The 23,871-nt window shown below is 46.6% G+C and overlaps 2 gene segments (V, D, J or C); both read left to right on the plus strand.

Annotated features, from left to right (window-relative positions):
• The first annotated feature begins 8,206 nt into the window (after positions 1–8,206).
• Positions 8,207–8,851, plus strand: LOC122236248. The segment is given in 2 exon segments: positions 8,207–8,326; positions 8,438–8,851. Coding segments are annotated over 2 exon segments (438 nt in total).
• Positions 8,852–13,574: 4,723 nt separating this feature from the next.
• Positions 13,575–22,128, plus strand: LOC102951050. The segment is given in 5 exon segments: positions 13,575–13,691; positions 13,804–14,120; positions 21,572–21,590; positions 21,728–21,874; positions 22,025–22,128. Coding segments are annotated over 5 exon segments (633 nt in total).
• Positions 22,129–23,871: the final 1,743 nt, after the last annotated feature.

Raw genomic sequence — 23,871 nt, forward strand, 5'->3', positions numbered from 1 at the left:
CACAGAAGACAGAATCGGTGATGACCACCACCATGGCCTGGTCTCCTTTCCTTCTCACTCTCCTCGCTCACTGCACAGGTGACTGGATGAGGGCACACAGGAAGGGGCTCTGGGAGGACATGTGGATCCTGCTTCCACTGTCTTGTGTCCATACCCCAGCATCACCCTCTCTTTGTTCTCTACCCTTTCCAGGGTCCTGGGCCCAGTCAGTGTTGACTCAGCCGCCCTCAGTTTCAGGGTCCCTGGGCCAGAGGGTCACCATCTCCTGCACTGGAAGCAGATCCAACATCGGGGGTGGTAATTATGTGAGCTGGTACAAACAAGTCCCAGGACCCGCCCCAGTCTCCTGATTTATGAGAATAACAAACAACCCTCCGGGGTCCCCGATCGATTCTCTGGCTCCAAGTCTGGCAGCTCAGGCTCCCTGACCATCACTGGGCTGCAGGCTGACGACGAGGCTGATTATTATTGTGCATCACTGGACAATAGTCTCAGTGCTCACACAGAGCTGCAGGGTCTGTGGGGAAGTGAGACAAAAAACCTGTCTGTCCCCACAGTGATGGGCTTTCCTTGTGTAGCTGCCACCTTTCTGCTTCCCTCTTTGTTTGAAGCAACACAGCTGCTTCCCTCTTTGTTTGACCTAAAACTGAGGCCTGAAAAAACCCAACGAACCTCCTCTAGTCTATGTCCTTTTTCCTGTCAATTCTGTCCCCAAAGCCTGTCCTTACAGGCACATATTTTCTGTTTTATACAAGCTGAGCAGAAATTCCTGCATGCTGGGGCCTGTTGTCCTGGGGACCAGTGTCCCTCAGGGTTGTGCCTGTCTGCTGCGCCTACCATATGACGATACCACAGAGTGAATGCCTACACCAAAGATAGTGAATTTCTCTCAGTTTGGAGCCTAAATGTCCACGTTCAAGGGGGTGGCAGGATTGATTTCCCCTGAGGTCACTCTCCTTGGCTTGCAAGTGGTGACATTCGTCCTGGGTTCTCACGTGGCATTCCCATGTGTGCTCACCCATGCTGCATCTACCTCTTCTGTAAAGACGCCAGCCCTGGTTTATGGGGGCAGCACCCTTATAACCTCATTATCCACGATTAAATCTTTTAATGCCTTTTCTCAAACAGTCACAATGTGGGTTCGGGTTTCCATACAGGGTTTTGAGGGACACAGATGAGTTCATATCAAGGTGTCAAGACAGACCCGGACACACAGTACAGCTGTGTCTGACTCTGAGGATAGTCATTGTCCACATGATATGCATGAATGGCATGTACTGAACCCTCACTACATGACCTATGTTGGTTTAGGAGCTCAAGTAGCAGTGCAGAAGTGACGGGGTGTGTCCCAGGCTCAGGGAGCCCAACACTGTCTGGGGAAGAAAGGGAACACACAAGCAATACGTTATGCCTCACCCTGACTTCTCACATGAGGACCGAATGTCTCCGCAGGCTCCGGTCACACCCACACGACACACCCTCTGCATGACACAGACTTGTTCTCCATCTCCCACCGATCAGCAGCCTCAGATTTCACGTGACTCGATCACATCACCCTCCATCTGCCCTGACGCTATTGGGCGACAAGGGAAGGGATTGTGCGATTAGTTTGGTTAACACAGTGCGTTGTCTTGTGGGAATTGAACTCAGTCCCTGACTAACCACGTAGCTTGGAAGTTTGGGGTCCAGATCAGAGAGGCAGATGATAGAACTTTGAACAACCAGGTCCCCACCATATGCATCGTCTTCCCTCCATCGTCTTTGTAATTCAGGTTGGGACATGGTCTGTGGGCTCCGGCATCTGAGGAGGAGACACAGGCCAGGTGGTTCCCATCTCATAAAACTACAGCTCGGGCCCCTGTCCATTCTGACATCTGCACCTGGTCAGCTCAGGCCAACACACACTCCCAGGCACAAGGTGCTGATGTGAAACGGAGGCAGGCCCAGGAGAGGTGGAGAGCATTAATAAAAGCAAATGCTTTGTTTTCTTAGAGACTTTAAAAAGAATTCAGAGTGTTCACTGTTTTTGATCCTAGGATAAAGATGTATACATTTCAAATGGCTCTGTAAGAAAACAATCACTGAATTCAGGTAATAACATAAAAGGTAATTTGAATAAATGGTGAAATATTTTCTTTCCTAAAGACCCTGGCTCAAAACTTTAGCAATAAGTAGACAGGTAGTACGAGCACTTTATCACTGCTTCTTTTTAGGTTTCCTTTGAGAAAGTGTGTGGGCAGGTACAAGCACGGGTACCATGCAGATCCTTCTGAGACTGGAACGGGGGAGAAGACGTGGCAAACCCCAGCGACTCAGTGTGCCACCCGGGACACCTGCTCCTTCTCTGAACAGGCTCTTTGACAGCAGAGACGAGCCTCACGTCCAGGCTTCATGGTCCTGAGGACTCAGAAGGCTGCCTAGTCTGGTTGTGGCAGTCACTTCTTTCTGCTTGGGAAAGTGTAACAAACTTTGGCGTGAAAAACATGGGCCGGCACTAACAGCTCCCGGGTGGAGGCCCCAGTTGGGTTTCCGGTGACACCCAGTCCTCAGTGTCTCCTCCTAGTTCTCTTGTTCCAGGTCAGGCTACTCCTCATCCATGCTACTAAATGTAAAAACTGCACAACAGTCAACATGTGAAATAGTCAATATGTGAAACAGGAGGCAAGAAAAGAGTGAGAAAGGAATTTAACTTCTTTAAATCTAAATCTGGATTTACGAAGAGAACAAAATAAGATAACAAAAATGATATTAAATTAAATATATTACATAAGGATATTAAATTATATTACATTTAAATGCACCAATTGTTCCAGTTACAGACATGGATTGACATAACGGATCAAAAAGGCCACTCTTCAAATAAAGATACATATGGGATGAATTTAAAAGAATGGTAAATGGGGTGCCTGAATGGCTCAGTCAGTTAGGTGTCTGACTTCGGCACAGGTCATGATCTCCTAGTTCATGAGTTCAGGCTCTGCGATGGGCTCTATGCTGACAGCTCGGAGCCTGCACCTGTTTCAGATTCTGTGTCTCCCTCTCTCTCTGCCCCCCCTTGCTCACACTCTGTCTTTCTCTGTCTCTCTAAGGTGAATAGACTTCAAAAAGTTTTTAAACTACAATAAAAGAAAAGAATGGTAGAGAAAAGTATATCTTGAAACAATGAAAGGACAGAAAGATGTGGTTAGATAAGTGTCACGTAAAGCGAAGGACTTGGTGGTTACAAGGGCTGAGTGCAGAGAGGGGGCAATGGCCTGACTGCTGGTGCGTCAGGTACCCTGAAGGTGCCCATCCTGCCATCCACCACCTGACCACCCTGCCTGCCCTCCAGGCCCCTCTCCATCTCCTACAGCAGCTCCCCGGGGGAATCAGCCTTCTCCCCAGTGCACCCCCATCCTGCACCATAACCAGGGTATCCGGGAGGCCAACCCCTAGGTCCCTACCTGCTCCCTACCCACCACCTGCTCCTGCCATCCCTCCTGTGAATCCCTTGGCACCTGGCAAGGTAAGACCAGGAATGCCGATGCAAAGAAGATGTGGAAGAAAATGAAGAAAGTTCTTACAGATATACAAAACCACAAGCATGGCAAGCATTCCTCCTCCTCCTCCTCCTCCTCCTCCTCCTCCTCCTCCTTCTCTTCTACAGCACTGTTTCTGACTGAGTACAAGGCCTGGACCCTTCCCTCAAGCCTTTCTGGTTCTGCTTTCCGACCAAGAATCAGATGCCATCTTTGTACTGGGGAAAATTAGCCCCATCCCCCTCCTCCTTCACCCCTCTCTGAGCCTTACTCTGCTGTTCAGTCATGACTGGCCGGGGGAATTGGATAAGAATGACCATGGTTTAGTAAAGACTGTCTTCTCACTACTTCGATGGACATTTCAGCTGATGAGTTTAGTAGAACTCTTTTTGGCAGATGATGAGTCTTCGCAGCTAACTACTGAAGACGAGTATAAGAGGTGTCAAATGTGATTTTTTAAACTTTTTTGCAATCTTCGTGGTGTCGTGGGAAGTGATATGGAGTTTTAATTATGGAAAAAGAGAAACTCTACCATTGTAGTGATGGTGGGCAAACATTGGTCATTTACTGGCAAATACATTTCCCAGCAGGACTTTACTGACCCTACTACCTGGAAGGCTGCTGGGAAATGGAGTCCATTGGGTTGATAAGCTCTGCCTGCCCTTTTGGAACCTATCTCACAGGCGTCTCAGGCCCTTTGCTTTCTCCAGCTCTCATTTAATCCAAATAAAGCTCTTTATCCAAGGAAGAAAGGAAGGGAGGAAAGAAGGAAAGAGGCAAGGGAGAGAGATAGGGAGATAAAGAGAGAGAAAGAAAAGCAAACAAAAGGAAAGAAAAGATGAAAGAAAGAAGAAAGAAAGAAAGAAGAAAAGAAAAGAAAGAAAGAAAGAAAGAAAGAAAAAAAGAAAGAAAGAAAGAAAGAAAGAAAGAAAGAAAGAAAAAGAAAGGACAGGAGAGGAAGAAAAAACAACATGAGAGGCAACTACTGTCACTGACCGTTTAAATTTCCTCTGTGCTCAGAGTCAGACCCTCAGACCCTCCAGGGTCTCCAAGGCCTCCCTGTCTGTTTCTCACCGGCAGTCCTGGGGGTGACAGAGACAGCTTTCTGTCTCAGGTCCCCATGGACCTGCAGCAGTAAGTCAGAACTGATGCTTCTGCCGATGTTGAGCACTAACAATAAGGCTCATCCTCAGGCTGCAGGCTGAGAAGGTCCTAGAGGCCTTGTTCCCAGAGTGGGAGCCAGAGAACCGAGCTGAGATCCCCGAGGGCCCATTTCTTCTGAGCACCACAGTTGTGGTAACGCTGAGAGAAATCTCTTGGAAGCAGCCCACATAATTTGCTCCAATTACTGTTGCTAATTCCCGTCCAGGTGAGGGTCACCTTGTGCCCCTGAAACCCTGACAGGGAGGCCTCCTGTGTCAGGGCACACTGTGCCCAGGACCCTGCAACAGAGCAGTGGAGACACGGACAGGCAGGTCCTGAGGGAATGCCTCCAGCTTGTTCTTCAAAAGAGGGGAAGAAGGAGCCCAGCACACGCCAGTCCATAATCACTCGCCTTGCTTTCCACAGCCAGTCACCTAAGCGGAGAACAAGGGGGGTGAGGAGGAGAGGGGTCCAGGTCAAGGTGGAGACAGCCCAGGCTGTGCCCCTGACTGAGCCCACCAGTGAGAGAACTGCACAAAGCCTCTCTCATCCCCTCCCCACTTTGGAGAGCAGAGAGGAATCCTTCATGCAAATCACTCCCCTCCTGGGTCCTGAAACCTACTCACTGAATATGGTGACAGCTGAGTGGGGGGGGGGGGGCCTGGGGAGCCAAATGTGGGCCCCGGTGAGCATAGAGCAGAGGGTACAAGGCAGGGTTCCAGGACTGGGTGCCCAGCTGAGACACCCCTCAGCCATCCCTGCACCTCCCTCATGCACAGGGACAGACGTCCAGCGCCCCCTGCTGTCTCAGAGTTCAGACTCACTTAGGACTGGGAGAAGGAACTGGAGTTGAGCACAGAGAGGGACCCTCTGGACTTGAGCCTGCCTGGCACCCCACCCATCCCTACACAGGGTCGGGGGCTTCTGATCCCCAAGTGCTACCTCCTGTGTGGCAGGCACCACCACACCTCAGTCCTTACTTCAGAGCTGTGGCTACCTCAGCATGAATCACTCGGTGCCCCCCACCACTTAGATAGTTGTGTTGTTGGGACGTCAGGTGAGTGACTCCCTCAGGGAAGTTGTGTCCTGCACTGAGGGATAAGAAGTGCAGAGGGCAGGCTCACCACTCCACAGGCTGTATCAGGAAGGCCTGAGGAGACATCCCATCTCTTTGTCATGTCAGGACACTTCCCACCCAGGCAAGCCAGTCCCATAATCCTCTGCACCTGCCCCCATCCTCACACTTCATGGGGCAGGGTCCGTTAACAAGAATGCACATGAGATTCTTCAAGGACAGACTGTAATTAGAAACAAGGGACATGTGCCTCTCACGTTTCCTTTTCCCAAGAGCACGCATAGGCGATAGTCAGCAACACAGTCATCCCAGGATGCAGCCAGGAAGCCCCAATGGTGAGGGAGACACTGGAGGTGACTCGGTCCCCGGCACCAGAAGGGTTTCCCTTCCAGACAGGACTGCATATTTGGGAACCTGCAGAAGCTTGGGAATTGTAAGGAAAGAGCTCATCCCATGACTCAGAAGTTCCTGGTGCTCTAAGCCCTCCTTTCTCAGTGTGCAATGTATTATAATTACTCACACCAGACCCTTCTCTAGTCCTTCCGAGTGTCACACAAGGTTCTACTCCTCCTGTAATATTCACACAATTGTTTTCCCCAGTGTTTATCTAATCCATCTCTGCACTGTTCATGACAACATCTAGGATCCTACATCTAGGATATATCTTCTGGAATTTATATCATACATATGTGTGTGTGTGTATATATACACATACATATTATATATATACATATATACATATATATATATATATGAAAACACAAACTACATATAAATAAAACATAAGATTGTTATACACACACACACACTTCTAGTCATCGACTCTCGATTAACATAGAACCCTGTGCTCTAGTCCTATAAATATTTAATGCTTCCCATTGAATACGTCACATGAAACATCTCCTCTTTGTCTGTCATAGTGAGTCACATGGAAACCCAACAGGCTCCACAACCTTGACAGTTTTGTTTGTCCTTTCAATACTGAGTGTCTGCAGTCTACCGGCACCTAGCTGGTGCCCAGGAAAGGTTTTTGAATTAAAAAGAATACATCAGTGAATAAAAAAAGAAAAAATACACATATCCACATTCTTTACCTTATTGCCAAAACTAGTATCTCTTCTATCATTTGAATCATGATAATCCATCCACATTTTTAAGCACAGAGACGGAGGTCATCTTAGACAAACACGTAGACCTCACACACAGCCTCCAGGTAATTCCTAAATCCAGGGATCTCCACAATAAATATAATGCTAAAATGTCCACACTACCCAAAGCACTCTATAAATTCAATGAAATCCCCATAAAACTCCAATGACATTTTGCAGAGAAATTAAAAAAAAAAACAAATTTTGTATAGAACCAGAAAAGACCCCAAATTGCCAAAGCAATGTTGAGAAGGATCAAACCTCGAGACACCATACTTTGCACTTTCAAATTATATTACAAAGCTGTTGTCATGAAAACCAATGCGGTATTGTTCTCGAGAGACACATAGATTGATGCCATAGAATAAAAACACCAGAAAGTCATTCAAGTTCCTCTTGACCACCAGGGAAGACATAGGCTGAAAACGGTCCTTTGCAAGGTCTCCGGAACAGAGCTACCATGGATTTGGGAGGGAATTCAGAAAGAATATACATGAATCCTAGAGCAGATGCCCCAAATGGGATCCTTAGGATCTCACTGATATTTCCTGATGCACTTTGGAGAGAGAAAACTGGAATGACTCAGACGTCTGACAATGAGCACATTGACATAGATGCCGGGATAGAGTGTGAATCAACACACTCCATCTGGGTAAGAAGCACATGTAAAGAATAATCTCATTGGGGTCAGGTCCCATCTGCCAAACTTCCCCATGGGAGCTGCCCTCTGCTCTCTGCTGTTCCCTGCATTGGCATGGGTGCCTGGAGCCCTGTGTCCACTGTCATATTCAGTTAACTACTTCCCCTATTGGTACACATTTACTGTTAGAGGAATGTGTGTAGAGACAACTCCTCAGGCCTGACCCATGAACAGTCAAGGGAGCCATGGACAGTCTCACCCCCAGGAGTCTGAGTAGAACAGAGAGTCTGCCCTGAGGTGATGGGGGGCCACGTGGGGAGACCTGGCCTAACACTTAGGTAGAGGAGAGTGGCTAGAGCAGTAGGGAGGCAGAAGTGGTCTCTGATGGGCTCTGCTAAAGTCATACAATGACTTGTCTGTGTCTGGACACTAAGGGGCACTCAAGGCCTGTTTCTGAGGGGTCACGGTAGATCAGAGATGAGAACTGCCACCTGCCACTGCCTGTGCCCTCTGCTCAGGGCTCACATCTGTGACCTCCCCACCCGCTGCCCTGAAATTGCCCCCACCCTGCCCATCCCCTGACATCCTCAGACAGAGGCACCTAAAGAAGTCAGTGAGGAGTCAGAAAACAGGGGGGTCGCATTTGCATGGTTGGGCCCTCCCCCTCTCAACAGATCAAGACATGAAGGGAGAGGTGAAGGGAGGCTCTGCTCAGCTGTGAGGCAACAGAAGGCAGGATCGGTGCTGACCTCCACCATGGCCTGGTCCCCTCTCCTCCTCACCCTCCTCGCTCACTGCACAGGTGACTTGATGTGGGGACACGGGAAGGGGTCCTGGAAGCACAAGTGTGCGCCTGATTCCTCCTCTTGTCTCTAGACCCCAGGAATATCCTCTCTGTTGTTTCTCTTTCCAGGGATTTGGGCTCAGTCGGGGCTGACTCAACCATCTTCAGTGTCTGGGGCCCTGGGCCAGAGGGTCACTATCTCCTGCACTGGAGTTGGTAGTTACGTGGGTTGGTACCAACAAATCCCAGGAATGGCCCCCAAAACCATCATCTATAATAATAGCAACCGACCCTCAGGGGTCCCTGATCGATTCTCCGGCTCCAAGTCTGGCAGCACAGGCACCCTGACCATCAATGGGCTCCAGGCTGAGGACGAGGCTGATTATTACTGCTCATCGTGGTACAGCAGTGGCAGTGCTTACACAGTGGTCCAGGCCTGTGGGGAAGTGAGACAAAAACCTAGTTACTCATCTGTAAAGAGGGAAACACATCAGCAGTTGCCTCCTGAGCTTAGCCTGTGATTCTGCTCATTCCGTGGCTGATGACTTGGGCGCAGGTCCATGCAAGGGCACCTCCGTGTGTGAGGTTCCTCCTGTCCTTTCTGTCCTCAAAGTCACTCTCAGAAAACCCTTCCGACACGGAGTCTTGATGGAAGACAAATCTCTTGTTTTATCAGCTCAGGTATTTTACTTCTAGGCCTAATCATATCAATTTTTCCTTCTGATATAAAAATAAATAAAGCATTTTTATTTTTTCTCTGAACTCTACCCATGTGGTGCCTGAAGAATACATAAGCCTTATTTGCATCTGGTACTATTATCTCCATGGCAGTGGCTAGTCTCTTCTTCTTAACTATTATATGTGAAAAAATGCCAATTTAAAATTTAAAATTATGAAGATAGGTTTCAAAACCTTTGTCCACAGGAAAAACCCTGCACTTCAATGTTTATAACAACTGATTCCTAATCACTAAATCCTGAAAGCAACCTAAACTTGGTACATGGATATTTATTCTAGGTTTAAAATAATCACCCAAACCAGGAACCAACTAAGAGGTCACCAAGGAGGTGCCACTTTTATAAATAATTTGATAATTATATCCAACATTGGAAGAAGCAAAACTCTGCAAACATCTGTAGGTCGTGGGGGTGCTAAACGCTTAAAAGAATGAATCGTGTGAACAGAGGAAAACACTCTGAGCCACAGAATTATTCTATATGATACTAATGGCACTTAAATGACACTCTGTCATTGTCTGTCATTGTCTCCCAAACAAACGCAAGCACATCAGCGCACAACCACCACACATACCCGTGTGCGCAGACACACAAGGACAGGGTTTGTTTAGGAGCTCACGAGCCAACTTAAAGGGCCCCCATGAGGCAAAACTAGAAAGATTTCAACCACAGGAACATAAAAGGATTGGGTTGTAACTCAGTGTCTACACATATGTCTGTCGTCCATATTGTTAACTGATGGTATAAATATATGGAATCACATGAGACACATTTCCTTGCAGAAATTTCATGGAACAGGTGTAAACCCTTGGCTTGAATGACGTCAGGCATAACCCCCACTCAGTAAGTATGCACAAAGGCACCAACAAGAGGGACAGTCTGAAGAAGTGTCACAGTAAGAGAAGCTTAAGGACAATTCACAACTCAATGTCACAAAGAATCATAAACTGGATCTTACAACCGAAAAAGGACATTAGGAAAAAACTAAGAAAATCTGAATAAACTGTGGATATTAATTGTTACGCGTTGAATTGTGTCTCCAACAATTCATGTGATTAAAAGTTCTAAAAACTCCCATGTTTCAGGATGAGACCCTATTTGGAAATGAGACTGTTGCAGATGTAATCACCAGGGTGAAACCAGTAGAGTGTAACTACATGTGTTCTAGGCTTTCTCTGTCTTTGTTTTTCCTCTGACTCGGCCTGCAATGATGCTGAAAAGAATCTCACTAATTTAGAGAAAAAAGCCGATGAACCCATCCTACCTTGTCCAGAGAACCCTGGTATTACCGGAAAAAATCTAGACATTTTGTTGTCTTTTCACTGTTAACCCATGGAACAAAACCAAATAAAGATAATAGGGTTGAATGTGAGTGGGATTGCCTTTCCTGAATTCCCCTAAATGGATGAGCAGAGAACAAATTTCTAAGAAGATAGATTCCCTTGTGCTGTATAATGGATTATATCAATGTTGACACTGAGAACCCTTACAAAACCGGACCAATAGAGAGGCAAATGGGTCATAAGTATACCAGAGAAGAAAATAAATTCCAGACTAAGTATAAAGGCCTGGTCAAAACCCAGATTGGGAATTCAGTGGATACTTCTCTGCGGAGAACAGGTAGTCTTTTGACAAACAGAGACTTCAGATGCCCCAGAGCCTGTACCATGGAGGTGGTGGGATAACAGGAGACTCTCACAATACAGCAACAACAGCAAAAAGTATTCAAAGTTCAAGGATAACCCCCATGGACTTTTTATCACATATGAACCGGGAGTGAACCTGGGAAATATGAGGCTTTGAAATTGGTTTCGATTGGAGACTGGTAGGGGTGCCTGGATGGCTCAGTCGGTTAAGCTTCAGACTTTGGCTCAGGTCTTGATCTCGTGGTTCGTGAGCCGAAGCCCTGCCTGGGGCTCTGTGCCACAGAATCAGAGCCTGGAGCTTGCTTTTGATGCTGCGTCTCCCGCTCTCTCTCTGTACCTCCCTGCTCTCTCTCTCTCTCTATGTCTCTCTTTTTTCTTTCTCTCTATCCTCTCTCTCTAAAAAAAAATAAACATTAAAACAAATTTAGATCGGAGACTGGTAGCGATGCCAGGCCCCCGCAACAAGCAAACCCAATGTCAGGGAACACTAATATGTCCAGGAACATAAACATTGTAAAATAAGCCCTATGTTGACCAGCCGGGACGTTGTCAGTGACCTGAAGAAAATTAATGTCTCCATCCCAAGCACCCGGAAGAGGATCTACTCATGCTCCTTCCCTGAATACTGAAAGCTCAAATATCCATCTGCAAAGGTCAGAGTGTCCTCTAGGGATGTTGTGTGTTGTCAGAGCAGCTGGGTGACCAAGACCGGGGTCAGCAGTGGCCTGTTCACACTGGCACTGAGAGGACAGGGCTGTGAGGCAGGCCAGAAGGAAAATACCCGAACAGGTATCTTCCAGACAGACCTTACTACCCGACAGAGCTCAGTCCCATGACCCAGAAGTTCCTGGTGCTCTAAGCCCTCCTTTCTCCGTGTGCAATGTATTATAATTACTCACACCAGATCCTTCTCTAGTCCTTCTCTGTGTCACACAAGGTTCTACTCATATGTAAATATTCACACAATTATTTTCCCCAGTGGTTTATCTAATCCATCTCTGCACTGTTCATGACAATACAACTAGGATATATCTCCTGGGATTTGTATCATATATATACACACATATATATGTGTATATGTATATATATATATATATATATATATATATATACACACACACACATATACATATATGTGTATATATAAAAATGTATGAAACACAAACTACATATAAAAAAAACATAAGATACAGTTACATGCGCACATACACACTTCTAGTCATCGACTCTTGGTTAACATAGAACCGTGTGCTCTAGCGTATAAATATTTAATCCTTCCCATTGAATACCTCACAAGAAACATCTCCTCCTTGTCTGTCATAGTGAGTCACATGAAAACCCAACATGCCCCACGACCTTGACAGTTTTGTTTGTCCTTTCAATACTGAGTGTCTGCAGTCTACCGGCACCTAGCTGGTGCCCAGGAAAGGTTTTTGAATTAAAAAGAATACATCAGTGAATAAAAAAAGAAAAAATGCACATATCCACATTCTTTACCTTATTGCCAAAACTAGTATCTCTTCTTTTGTTTGAATCATGATAATCCATCCACATTTTTAAGCACAGAGATAGAGGTCATCTTAGACAAACACGTAGACCTCACACACAGCCTCCAGGTAATTCCTAAATCCAGGGATCTCCACAATAAATGTAATGCTAAAATATCCACACTGCCCAAAGCACTCTATAAATTCAATGCAATCCCCATAAAAATTCCAATGAAGTTTTGCACAGAGATAAAAAAAAAAAACCTGAATTTCGTATAGAACCAGTAAAGACCCCAAACTGCCAAAGCAATCTTGAGAAGGAACAAACCTCAAGACACCATACTTCGCACTTTCAAATTATATTACAAAGCTGTAGTCATGAAAACAAATGTGGTATTGTTCTCAGGAGACACATAGATTCATGCCATAGAATAAAAACACCATAAAGTCATTCAAGTTCCTCTTGACCACCAGGGAAGACATAGGCTGAAAACAGGACCTTTTCAAGGTCTCCGGAACAGAGCTACCATGGATTTGGGAAGGAATTCAGAAAGAATATACATGAATCCTAGAGCAGATGCCCCAAATGGGATCCTTAGGATCTCACTGATATTTCCTGATGCACTTTGGGAGAGAAAACTGGAATGACTCAGACGTCTGACAATGAGCACATTGACATAGATGCTGGGATAGAGTGTGAATCAACACACTCCATCTGGGTAAGAAGCACATGTAAAGAATAATCTCATCAGGGTCACGTCCCATCTGCCAAAGTTCCCCATGGGAGCTGCCCTCTGCTCTCTGCTGCTTCCTGCATTGGGATGGGTGCCTGAATCCCTGCCTCCGCTGTCATATCCAGTTAACTCCTTCTCCTATTGGTACACATTTACTGTTAGAGGAATGTGTGTAGAGACAACTCTTCAGTCCTGATCCATGAACAGTCAAGGGAGCCATGGACAGGCTCACGCCCAGGAGTCTGAGTAGAACAGAGAGTCTGCCCTGAGGTGATGGGGGGCCACATGTGGGGACACCTGGTCTAACCCTGAGGCAGGGGAGAGTGGCTAGAGCAGTGGGGAGGCAGAAGTGGTCTCTGATGGGCTGTGCTCACCTCATACAATGGCATGTCTGTGTCTGGACGCTAAGGGGCACTCAAGTTCTGTTTCTGAGGGGTCACGGTAGATCAGAGGTGAGTCCTGCCACCTGCCACTGCCTGTGCCCTCTGCTCAGGGCTCACATCTGTGACCTCCCCACCCGCTGCCCTGAAATTGCCCCTCCCTTGCTCATCCCCCTGACATACTCACACAGAGGCACCTAAAGAAGTCAGTGAGGAGTCAAAAAAACAGGGGGGTCGCATTTGCATGATTGGGCCCTCCCCCTCTCAACAGATCAAGAGGTGAAGGGAGAGGTGAAGGGAGGCTCTGCTCAGCTGTGAGGCAACAGAAGGCAGGATCGGTGCTGACCTCCGCCATGGCCTGGTCTCCTCTTCTCCTCACCCTCCTCGCTCACTGCACAGGTGACTCGATGTGGGGACACGGGAAGGGGTCCTGGAAGCACAAGTGTGCGTCTGATTCCTCCTCTTCTCTCTACACCCCAGGAATATCCTCTCTGTTTGTTTCTCCTTCCAGGGTCTTGGGCTCAGTCGGGGCTAACTCAACCATCCTCAGTGTCTGGGGCCCTGGGCCAGAGGGTCACTATCTCCTGCACTGGAGTTGGTAGTTACGTGGATTGGTACCAACAAATCCCAGGAATGGCCCCCAAAACCATCATCTATAGTAATAACAATCGACCCTCAGGGGTCCCTGATCGATTCTCCGGCTCCAAGTCTGGCACCACAGGCACCCTGACCATCACTAGGCTCCAGGCTGAGGACGAGGCCGATTATTACTGCTCATCGTGGGACAGCAGTGGCAGTGCTTACACAGTGGTCCAGGCCTGTGGGGAAGTGAGACAAAAACCTAGTTACTCAACTGTAAAGAAGGGAAACACATCAGCAGTTGCCTTCTCAGCTCAGCCGGTGATTCTGCTCATTCTATGGCTGATGGCTTTGGCGCAGGTCCATGCAAGGGCACCTCCCGTGAGTGAGGTTCCTCCTGTCCTCTGTCCTCAAAGTCACTCTCAGAAAACACTTCTGACACAAAGAGTCCTCATGAAAGAGAAATCTCTTGTTTTATAAGCTGAGGTATTTAACTTTTAGGCCAGGTCATATCAATTTTCCTTCTGACAGTAAAATAAATGAAGCATTTTCAGTTTTCCTCTGAACTCCACCCTTGTGGTGCCTGAAGAATAAGTCAGCCTTATTTGCATCTGGTACTATTATCTCATTGGCGGTGACTAGTTTTGTCTTGTTATCTATTATTTGTGAAAAAATGCCAATTTCAGATTATAAAATTATGAAGATAAGATTCAAAACTTTTGTCCATCGGAAAAAACCCTGCACTTCAATGTTTATAACAACTTATTCTGAATCACTAAAGCCTGAAAGCAACCTAAACTTGGCACATGGATATGTATTCTGGGTTTAAATGTAATCACCCAAACCAGAAACCAACTAAGAGGTCACCTAGGAGGTGCCACTTTTATAAATAATTTGATAGTTATGTCAAATATTGGAAGACGCAAAACTGCAAACATCTGCAGGTCGTGGAGGTGCTAAATGCTGAAAAGGAGTTAATCATGTGAACGGAGGAAAACATTCTGAGCCACAGAATTACTCTATATCATACTAATGGCACTTAAATGACACTCTGTCATTGTCAGAATTCACTGAACACTGTACACGCCCCATGTCAGAAACTTAACGAGTACGTAGAAAAATGTAGGAATTTGGGGCACATGATGGAAAGTAGAAGGTGACAAAACTCATGTAGCTGCAGTAACACGTGTGAGCCCACGTCAGTGCAGGGGTGGAGCGAGCCACTGAGCCGAGTGGCTGAAAGTGAGTGGAGCCTCTATGTGTAAAGACATAAGAAACTGCACGAAAGTCCTGTCCTCTAGTAACTAAGGTTGTGTCCCGTGGTGGGGGGGGGGGGGCAGGTTGACGATCGTGACGTGACTGCACTGTGTACTGTCACTGAACAATGAAGTAAATGGATGGAATGTGGTGCTGGAGCCACAGTTGTTGCTTGAAAGGAAAGTCACAGATACAACCAAAGGAGGAGGCTGGGGAGAGGATGTGGTCATGGATTAGAGCCGCAGATGGCAGTCTGACGACGTGTGTAGTTTGATGGAGACAGAGACTTGCATGTGGAAACAGTCACCAATATGTCCACGGTCCTGGCTTAGTTTCCTCATGAATTTGTCCTTCATGCGTCAGCTGAGTGACACCGGAAGCAATGATGCCCCATAAGGCCTGAGATGCATTTTACCAGATATTACCTTCTAATACCGTTCTCCCGAGAAGACATGGGGCTTTCTCGGGGGAATCTTATCCCAGACAGCAATGGTGCAGGATGAGTACGGAGGACCTTAGTAGTGTCAGAAAACGAAAAAAGTGCAGGAAAAACCCTGCACTTTAATGTTTAAAACAACTGATTCCTAATCACAAAAGCCTGAAAGCAACCTAAACTTGGCACATGGATATTTATTCTATGTTTAAAATAATCACCCAAACCAGGAACCAACTAAGAGGTCACCAAGGAGGTGCCACTTTTATAAATAATTTGATAATTATATCCAACATTGGAAGAAACAAAACTCTGCAAACATCTGTAGGTTGTGGGGGTGCTAAACGCTGAAAAAGAATTAATCATGTGAACAGAGGAAAACACTCTGAGCCACAGATTATTCTATATGATACTAATGGCACCTAAATGACACTCTGTCATTGTCTGTCATTGTCTCCCAAACAAACGCAACCAAATCAGTGCACAACCACCACACATGCACATGTGCGCACATACACAAGGACAGGGTGTGTCTAAGAGCTCACGAGCCAACCTAAAGGGCCCCCATGAGGCAAAACTAGAAAGATTTCAACCACAGGAACATAAAAGGATTGGGTTGTAACTCAGTGTCTACACATATGTCTGCCGTCCATATTGTTAACTGATGGTATAAATATATGGAATCACATGAGACACATTTCCTTGCAGAAATTTCATGGAACAGGTGTAAACCCTTGGCTTGAATGACGTCAGGCATAACCCCCACTCAGTAAGTATGCACAAAGGCACCAACAAGAGGGACAGTCTGAAGAAGTGTCACAGTAAGAGAAGCGTAAGGACAATTCACAACTCAATGTCACAAAGAATCTTAACCGGATCTTACTACAGAAAAAGGACATTAGGTAAAAAACTAACAAAATCTGAATAAACTGTGGATATTAATTATGATTTGAACTGTGTCTCCAACAATTCATGTGATTAAGAGTTCTAAAAACTCCCATATTTCAGAATGAGACCTTATTTGGAAATGAGACTGTTGCAGATGTAATTACCAGGGTGAGACCAGTAGAGTGTAACTGCATGTGTTCTAGGCTTTCTCTGTCTTTGTTTTTCCTCTGACTCGGTCTGGAATCATGCTGAAAGAATTTCACCATTTTAGAGAAAAAGGCCTATGAACCCATCCTACCTTGTCCAGAGAACCCTGGTATTACCGGAAAAATCTAGACATTTGGTTGTCTTTTCACTGTTAACCCATGGAACATTTCCCATATAAAGATAATAGTGTTGAATGTGAGTGGGATTCCCTTTCCTCAATGCCCCTTAATGGATAAGCAGAGAAAGAATTTCTAAGAAAATAGAGGTCCCTTGCACGGTATAAGGGTTTCTATCATGTTCATCCGAGAACAATTACAAAACTGGACTAATAGAGAGGCAAATGGGTCATGGGTATACCAAAGAAGAAAATTAAATTCCAGACTAAGTATAAAGGCCTGGTCAAAACCCAGATTGGGAAGTGAGTACCCTGGGTACTCGTTTGCGGAGAGCCGGTAGTCTTTTGACAAACAGAGATTTCAAAGGCCCCAGAGCCTGTACCATGGAGGTGATGGGATATAACAGGAGATCCTCATAATACAGCAACAACAGCAAAAAGTATTCAAAGTTCAAGGATAACCCCCATGGACTTTTTATCACATATGAACCGGGAGTGAACCTGGAAAATATGAGGCCTTGAAATTGGTTTCGATTAGAGACTGGTAGCGGTGCCTGGGTGGCTCAGTCGGTTAAGCTTAGGAATTTGGCTTAGGTCATGATATCGTGGTTCGTGAGCCGAGCTCTGCCTTGGGCTCTGTGCCACGGAATCAGAGCCTGGAGCCTGCTTCTGATTCTGTGTCTCCCACTCTCTCACTGTAACTCCCTGCTCTCTCTCTCTCTCTCTGTCTTTCTGTCTCTCTATGTCTCAAAAAAAATAAACATTAAAACAAATTTAGATTGGAGACTGGTAGTGATGCCAGGGCCCTGCAGCAAGCAAACCCAATGTCAGGGAACACTAATATGTCCAGGAACATAAACACTGTAAAATAAGCCCTATGGTGAGCAGCCTGGATTCTGTTAGTGACCTGAAGAAAATTAATGTCTCCATCCCAAGCACCCAGGAGAGGATCCACTCATGATCCTTCCCTGGACACTGAAAGCTCAAATATCCATCTGCAAAGGACAGAGCGTCCTCTAGGGATGCTGTGTGTTGTCAGAGCAGCTGGGTGACCAGGACAGGGGTCATCGGTGGGCTGCTCAGACTGCCCTGAGAGGACTGGGCTCTGGGCCAGGCCAGCAGGAAAATACTCGAATGGCTCTCATCTACTAAGGCAAACAGGGTCCACATTGTAGTGTGACTGTCCCTCACCTGGGCCTCAGGGGCCCCGGGAGTGCTCAGCTCTGACTCACTCCCTTACATCACCTTTCTCCCTCCAACCCAATGGCACCCTTTCCCAGGCCTGAGGCCAGGCACCGACGTCTGGGCCATTGCACAGAACAAAAATGTTTGCAGGAAGAATCTTGAGCGGGACCACAGTCAGGGAGGTGACTACTAGAAACACTGGGGAAGAGGGGTCTTGTTTTATTCTACTGGTCTTTTTATTCTGTCGCATCAATCCATGTGTTTCTTTCTAGGCCAATGCCCTACTGGTTTTCATTACTATAGCTTTGTAATATAACTCAAAAGCAGGAAGTCTGGTGCCTCCAGCTTTGTTCTTCTCTCTCAATATTGTTTGGCAATTTGGGGTCTTTCTGGTTGTGTATGAAAGTCAGGAGATTTTTTCCATTTCTGTGAAAACTGTCTCTGGAATTTTCATGGGAATTGCATGGAGTCTATAGATTGCTTTGGGCGCTGTGTACATTGTAACATGGCTTTTGGTTTGGAAAACGCTGGGTTTAGGAATTACGTGGAGGCTGTGTGTGAGGTCGAAGGATGTGTCCAAGATGACACCCGTGTCTGTGGTTCACAATTTGAATGGATGATGATGGCCCAAAAGAAAGACCCAATGCCAGTTTTAGCCATAAGGTAAAGAATGTGGATATTTTCATTGTTTCCTTTTTTAATTCACTGATGTATTCTTTTTAATTCAAAGCCATTTCCTGAGCACCAAGGACGTAGCAGTAAGCTGCAGACACTTAGTGCTACAAAGGACAAACTAAACTCTCAAGGTCATGGAGTATGTTGGGTCATCACCTGACTCACTATGAAAGACAAGGATCAGATGTTTTACGTGAAGTATTCATATATTGTGGCCCTTGAATATATGTACATTCACACACATGCACAGCGAGTCAAACCAGATTTCAGGGTTAAGGAAGGTATATTTCTCTTCCTAGGTTTGCCTTTCGATTCCATTTGGAGATGCTGGATTCAGGTGGTCAGTTGGCCTACCTCTTAGACCTCCAGTGGATGTCCACTAGAGTCATCAACAAGCAGCCACCCCTCTTTCTCGGGCCTTGACACATGCCCTGACCTCTGACCCAGGGCTCCTCCTCTTAGGGATCCATTGGCTCACCCTAAAGTTCCCCCTTTACGTACCGCAGCTCTGTAAAGAACTCTTTGTCCCAGCTCCCCTGCACGCCGCACATGCACACGGGCTGTGTCCCCATATGTGTGTCCCAGCGACACCCCTTCGCTGTCCTTACATTTACCACGGGCAGCATCTGTGAACAGGAGACACAGAGCAGTTCTGGGGATACTGTTGGCAGAGATGGACATTTTGAACCAAATCACAAGCTTCCACTGAGATACTTTTCCAAACGTGAGAGTGTCATGGTTCCAATAAGGGACCCAGAAAGGCCCTTTTGTACTCCGCTCCCATGGCTCACAACATCAGTACGACTGCTGTCCAAATGAACATTCTGCTTGGTGTGCAGAGGGGATCACAGCAGGTGGAGGACATGTTGCCTAGGGCAGCAGGGGAGCAGAGCGAACAGGGGCCTGCAGAGTGAGGGTCAGCAGCTAAGCTGCCTGGGGGGCAGTAGGCACACTGGAGCCTCAGGGCTATGTGACCTGCCTCCACCTGGGAGTGTCCATTGCCCTGTGAGCCCCTGCATCTGGCTGCGTCACCACATTGCTTCCAACATGGATCACTTCTTCCTTTTTCCCTCTGGCGTCTGGAAAATTGCAGGCTTATACACAAGGCATAGACAGAGCGCATTTCCCAGGAGGAAGTGGGCTCTCAGGACCTGCCCAGAGGATAAGGCAGCTTGTGGGCAGAATCCCTTCAATGGAACCTCAGGGAACAGAGCCCTGTGTGGTGTCCACTGTGTCCTGGAGTGTCTCCTTCAGTCCTTTATACAGGGAGACTTTGCCAGATTTTACAGAAAGCAGTCCCTGAGGTCACACAGGACATGCTCTCTCCTCAGTTCATCAAGGAGCAGGGGCAGCAATACCAGACTCACAACCCGTCTCTTAGTAAACTGGTCACTTGAGCCAAGGTCCCCACTGGAAACCTCTGCAATATGCACTATCCTGGGTGTGGGACAGATGCCCCATCAATGTGAAGCTTGACATCGTATAGGATGCAGCCAGAGTGGGAGGAAATAATCACTTCAGATCCGGGGTCACTGCCCCACACCTTGCAAAGGGCTCTTCACCCGCTCACGTGGGACAAGACCTCTTCTCTGCTGCGTTTGTTCCACCCATCGTGTCTCTGGTACCAAGTGTCACCAGTAAGTCACCAACACTGAGACTAATCACTCACTAAGATCTCTGCTGTCACTGCTGCCACAGCACGGCCCTATCTAAGGCCATGAAATCCATCTGGGACTTCAAGAGTGACCACTTTCCTTTCCCATCCATGCAAAGTAGTAACCATCGATTTGGCTTTTTAGTTACATTGTCTAACACGTGAGGAATAATGTTGCAAAATAATGGACGTGAAGATTCCCTTTGCAAGTTCTTGATCCTTGTGGAACTGGTCCCCTCGCTACTCCATGAACAAGGATGCCGGCCTCAGGACCACATCATAAGTGTGTGAGAGTGTGCGTTTTACCATGTTATAAATGGATCTGTTTTTGTGTTTATGTGGCTCTTATTAGGATTTGGTGTGAAATTTGGCCAAAAGCTCTTTGAGACCAATTGGGGCAATATGATCGTATCTCTTAATGTAATAAGATGGTATGTAAGTAAAGATTTTCTTACTATCATTGGAGTAAATCACACTTAATAATTGTGTATCAATTTATAATATGGTATTGAGGTCTCTTTGTTAATATTTTATACAGAGTATTTCTATCACTATTTAATAATAATGGTCTGTAATTTTCATTTTTGTGCAATGTTTTTTGAAAGTGTACTTTTGAGTTTTATAACCCTTGTAAACGAACTAAAAAATATTATATACCTTTTGATATTATGAAAAAACAAGGAGCAAATAAAAAATATTCTACTCAATTCTGAAGTTTTGTTAGTTGTCCCCTGTGAAAACATCTGTATCTTATGCATTTCTATGGAGTGCTTCTAGAAAAACATTTTCCATTTTTCAATTAAAGTTGGTCTATACACTCAGTATATTTTTAGTATAGCCAAATTGTAACTTTTTGAGAAAGTATGCATTCAATGTATTCTTAATAGGAGCTATCTCTCACAAGTTGCTTCCATTCATTTTTCATGTTTCAACATGAGTTCAATAGGATGTGCTTGCAACAGCCCTGTGGACCCTACAGTGCTGGTCAGTGACGACCAGTCACCCAAAGGAGCCCAACCTGGAGGCTTTGAGCTATGTCAGCATGTGCTTGTTCCAGAGCTCTTCCCGGGGTTTAGTGGAAACTGCACCCTCCTCAGTGTGTGGTGTGGGCTGGGCTCCAGCACCAGGGCTCAGGGAGGGGCTGGACTGTCACTGAATGGGACCCATGTGCATGGACAGCCCCTCCTGTGTCAGGGGTGGAGGGGAAATGAGAGCCTGGGGCAGCCCAGCCCAGTGTGGGGACCAGAGGCTGTGCCACCATGGCCTGGACTCCTGTCTTCCTTAAGCTCCTCCCGCACTGCACAGGTAGGGACAGGCCTTGTGGACACAGGGTGGGCTCCAAATCACTCTTTCTGTCCTCAGTGACCTGAGAGATGCTTTTTCTTTTTCCTTTCTAGCCCCATCCCCCCTGAGTGTCTGTGTTCGCATGTCCCCTATCCCAGCCTGTGCTGACCCAGCCGCATCTGCATCTCCAGATGCTTCTGCATCTCCAGAAGCAATGGCCGGACTCACCTGCGCCATGAACAGTGGATTCCGTGTTTGCAGCTACTACATAGACAGGTTCCAGAGAAGCCAGGGAGCCCTCCCTGGTATCTTCTTTCGTTCTCTTCACACTCAAATAAGCACCAGGGTCCGGGGTCCCCAGTTGCTTCTCTGAATCCAAAGATGCCTGGGCCAATGCAGGAATTCTGCTCATCTCTGATGAGCAGCCTAAGCACGAAGCTTCTATTGTGCTACAGATCCTGGCAGTGGGAGCAGCTTTCCTTACAGTGTCTCAGACAAGGAGCGAGTGACACAAACACACTTGGAGCTGAAAGCCTTGTCTCTGAGCATCCTGTACTGAGACACTTGTGTGGACGCTCCTGTAGGAGGGAGTCCTCTGAGGGGTCACGTGTCCTTGAGGAAGAAGGAATAACACACAGATCATGCTGTTGCCGGAGACAGCACAGGTGTCCCAGGAGCGCACACAGGTGAGGGAATAGAGCCCGATGGCACAGGCCTATGGGGTCTGGAGAATAAATACTTTTACAGCATAAACCTCAGTCTCTCTCTCTCTTGTTGTCTCTCCTTTACTAGTCTCAGAATAATTCACTTTATACACTCCTGGTCACTGATTATATGTTTGTCTGTTTATGTGTTTTCCCACAACAAGGAACTCTCTGGGACATGTGGAAAGTGTCCTCAAATTTACCTGAATTTCACACCGAGGTTTATCTGCCAGGAAACGGTGACATGTGCACAGGTGAAGGGCTCAGCACCAGGAGGCTGCTCCCCATTTTGATGCCAACAGCAGCTAGTAGCTCACCTGTACCCTCTGTCCAACGTGCGACAAATTGGAGGTTCCCGCAACTCCCTCGATGCGTTCCATTTATTCGCCTGAGGGGCTCACAGATCTCAGGGAAACACTGACTCCTTTAGTCAGTTCATTAAAGATATGGTGAAGGGGACAGGGGAACAAGTAATGAAGAGCCACCTAGTGTCAAGTCTGGGAGCGTCTCGAGCACCAGAGCATCAGTCCCTGGGGAGTTGAGGTGCATCTCTTCTGGGAGTGGATGTGTTCGCCAAACCAGAAGATCTTCAAACACTGTACTTTGTGATTTTATTGAGGATTCGGGGAGACATGATCAGACATTAACTACGCTGTCAGCCTTTTTCCTGTCTGTCAAGTATGAGGGGTGAAGATTCCCAGCCTCTGACCAAGCCTTGGTCTTTCTGGGGACCAGCCCCATCCAGGAGGCTTCAGGGAGCCCACCCAGAGTCACATCATTAGAACTAGGATGTTTCTAGTGTTCTTTTCAGTTAGAAAATGACAAGAATTTCAGCAATTCGGTGTCAGCATCTAGGATGTAGAGACAGGTGTGTAGTTTCTGAGATCATACAGTACTGTTGTCTGGACTGAAAATGGTGACAGAAGTACTCACATTCATCCACAAATCTCAAGCCGTAAACTGTGTCTCTTGTGTTACTGATGACACAACCATATCTGACATGTTAATAAGCACCTTGATCAGAAACAATTTCCTCTCTCACCCATCTGACTAAAACTGAGTCCCAAAGACTTCAGACTCTCCTCACTGCACCCTCCCCCACACACACTCTGCTCGTCTCCCCTCTTCTCCTGCTTCCCTCAGGCCTTCCGCCTCTCTCTATGGCTCTTCAGGCCCGAACTCCATCTCTATGTTAGGATTTCAGAGAAAACTATAATCTTGCAAGAGTTTCCACTCTCCAGGGTCCATCTCTACAGAGACGATGCAGAAATGGACCAGCAGGAAATCACTTCCTCATGTGATTCCTGCTCTCGTCTCTGATGGTAGTTTTCATGCCCCACCAACCTCATCAATCTCTGTAATACGACCACATGATTACCGTATTTCCGTGAAATGAATGTTCACCCAGCCTTTGAGTATTTGCACAGAGAAGCAATTCATGCAATTACTTCCGCCTTCAGAATGACCGAGGCTGCACACAGGGTAACTTTTGCCATGGTGAATGAAGGAAGGATTGGCTGCATATTTCAATACATGACAGCTTTTCTTGGTCTTGAGAATATTGGTTTCTAAGACCAGCAGGACACTCACTCAGCCAC

The sequence above is a fragment of the Panthera tigris genome (assembly GCF_018350195.1).
Source record: "Panthera tigris isolate Pti1 chromosome D3 unlocalized genomic scaffold, P.tigris_Pti1_mat1.1 chrD3_random_Un_scaffold_91, whole genome shotgun sequence".
Taxonomy (NCBI): domain Eukaryota; kingdom Metazoa; phylum Chordata; class Mammalia; order Carnivora; family Felidae; genus Panthera; species Panthera tigris.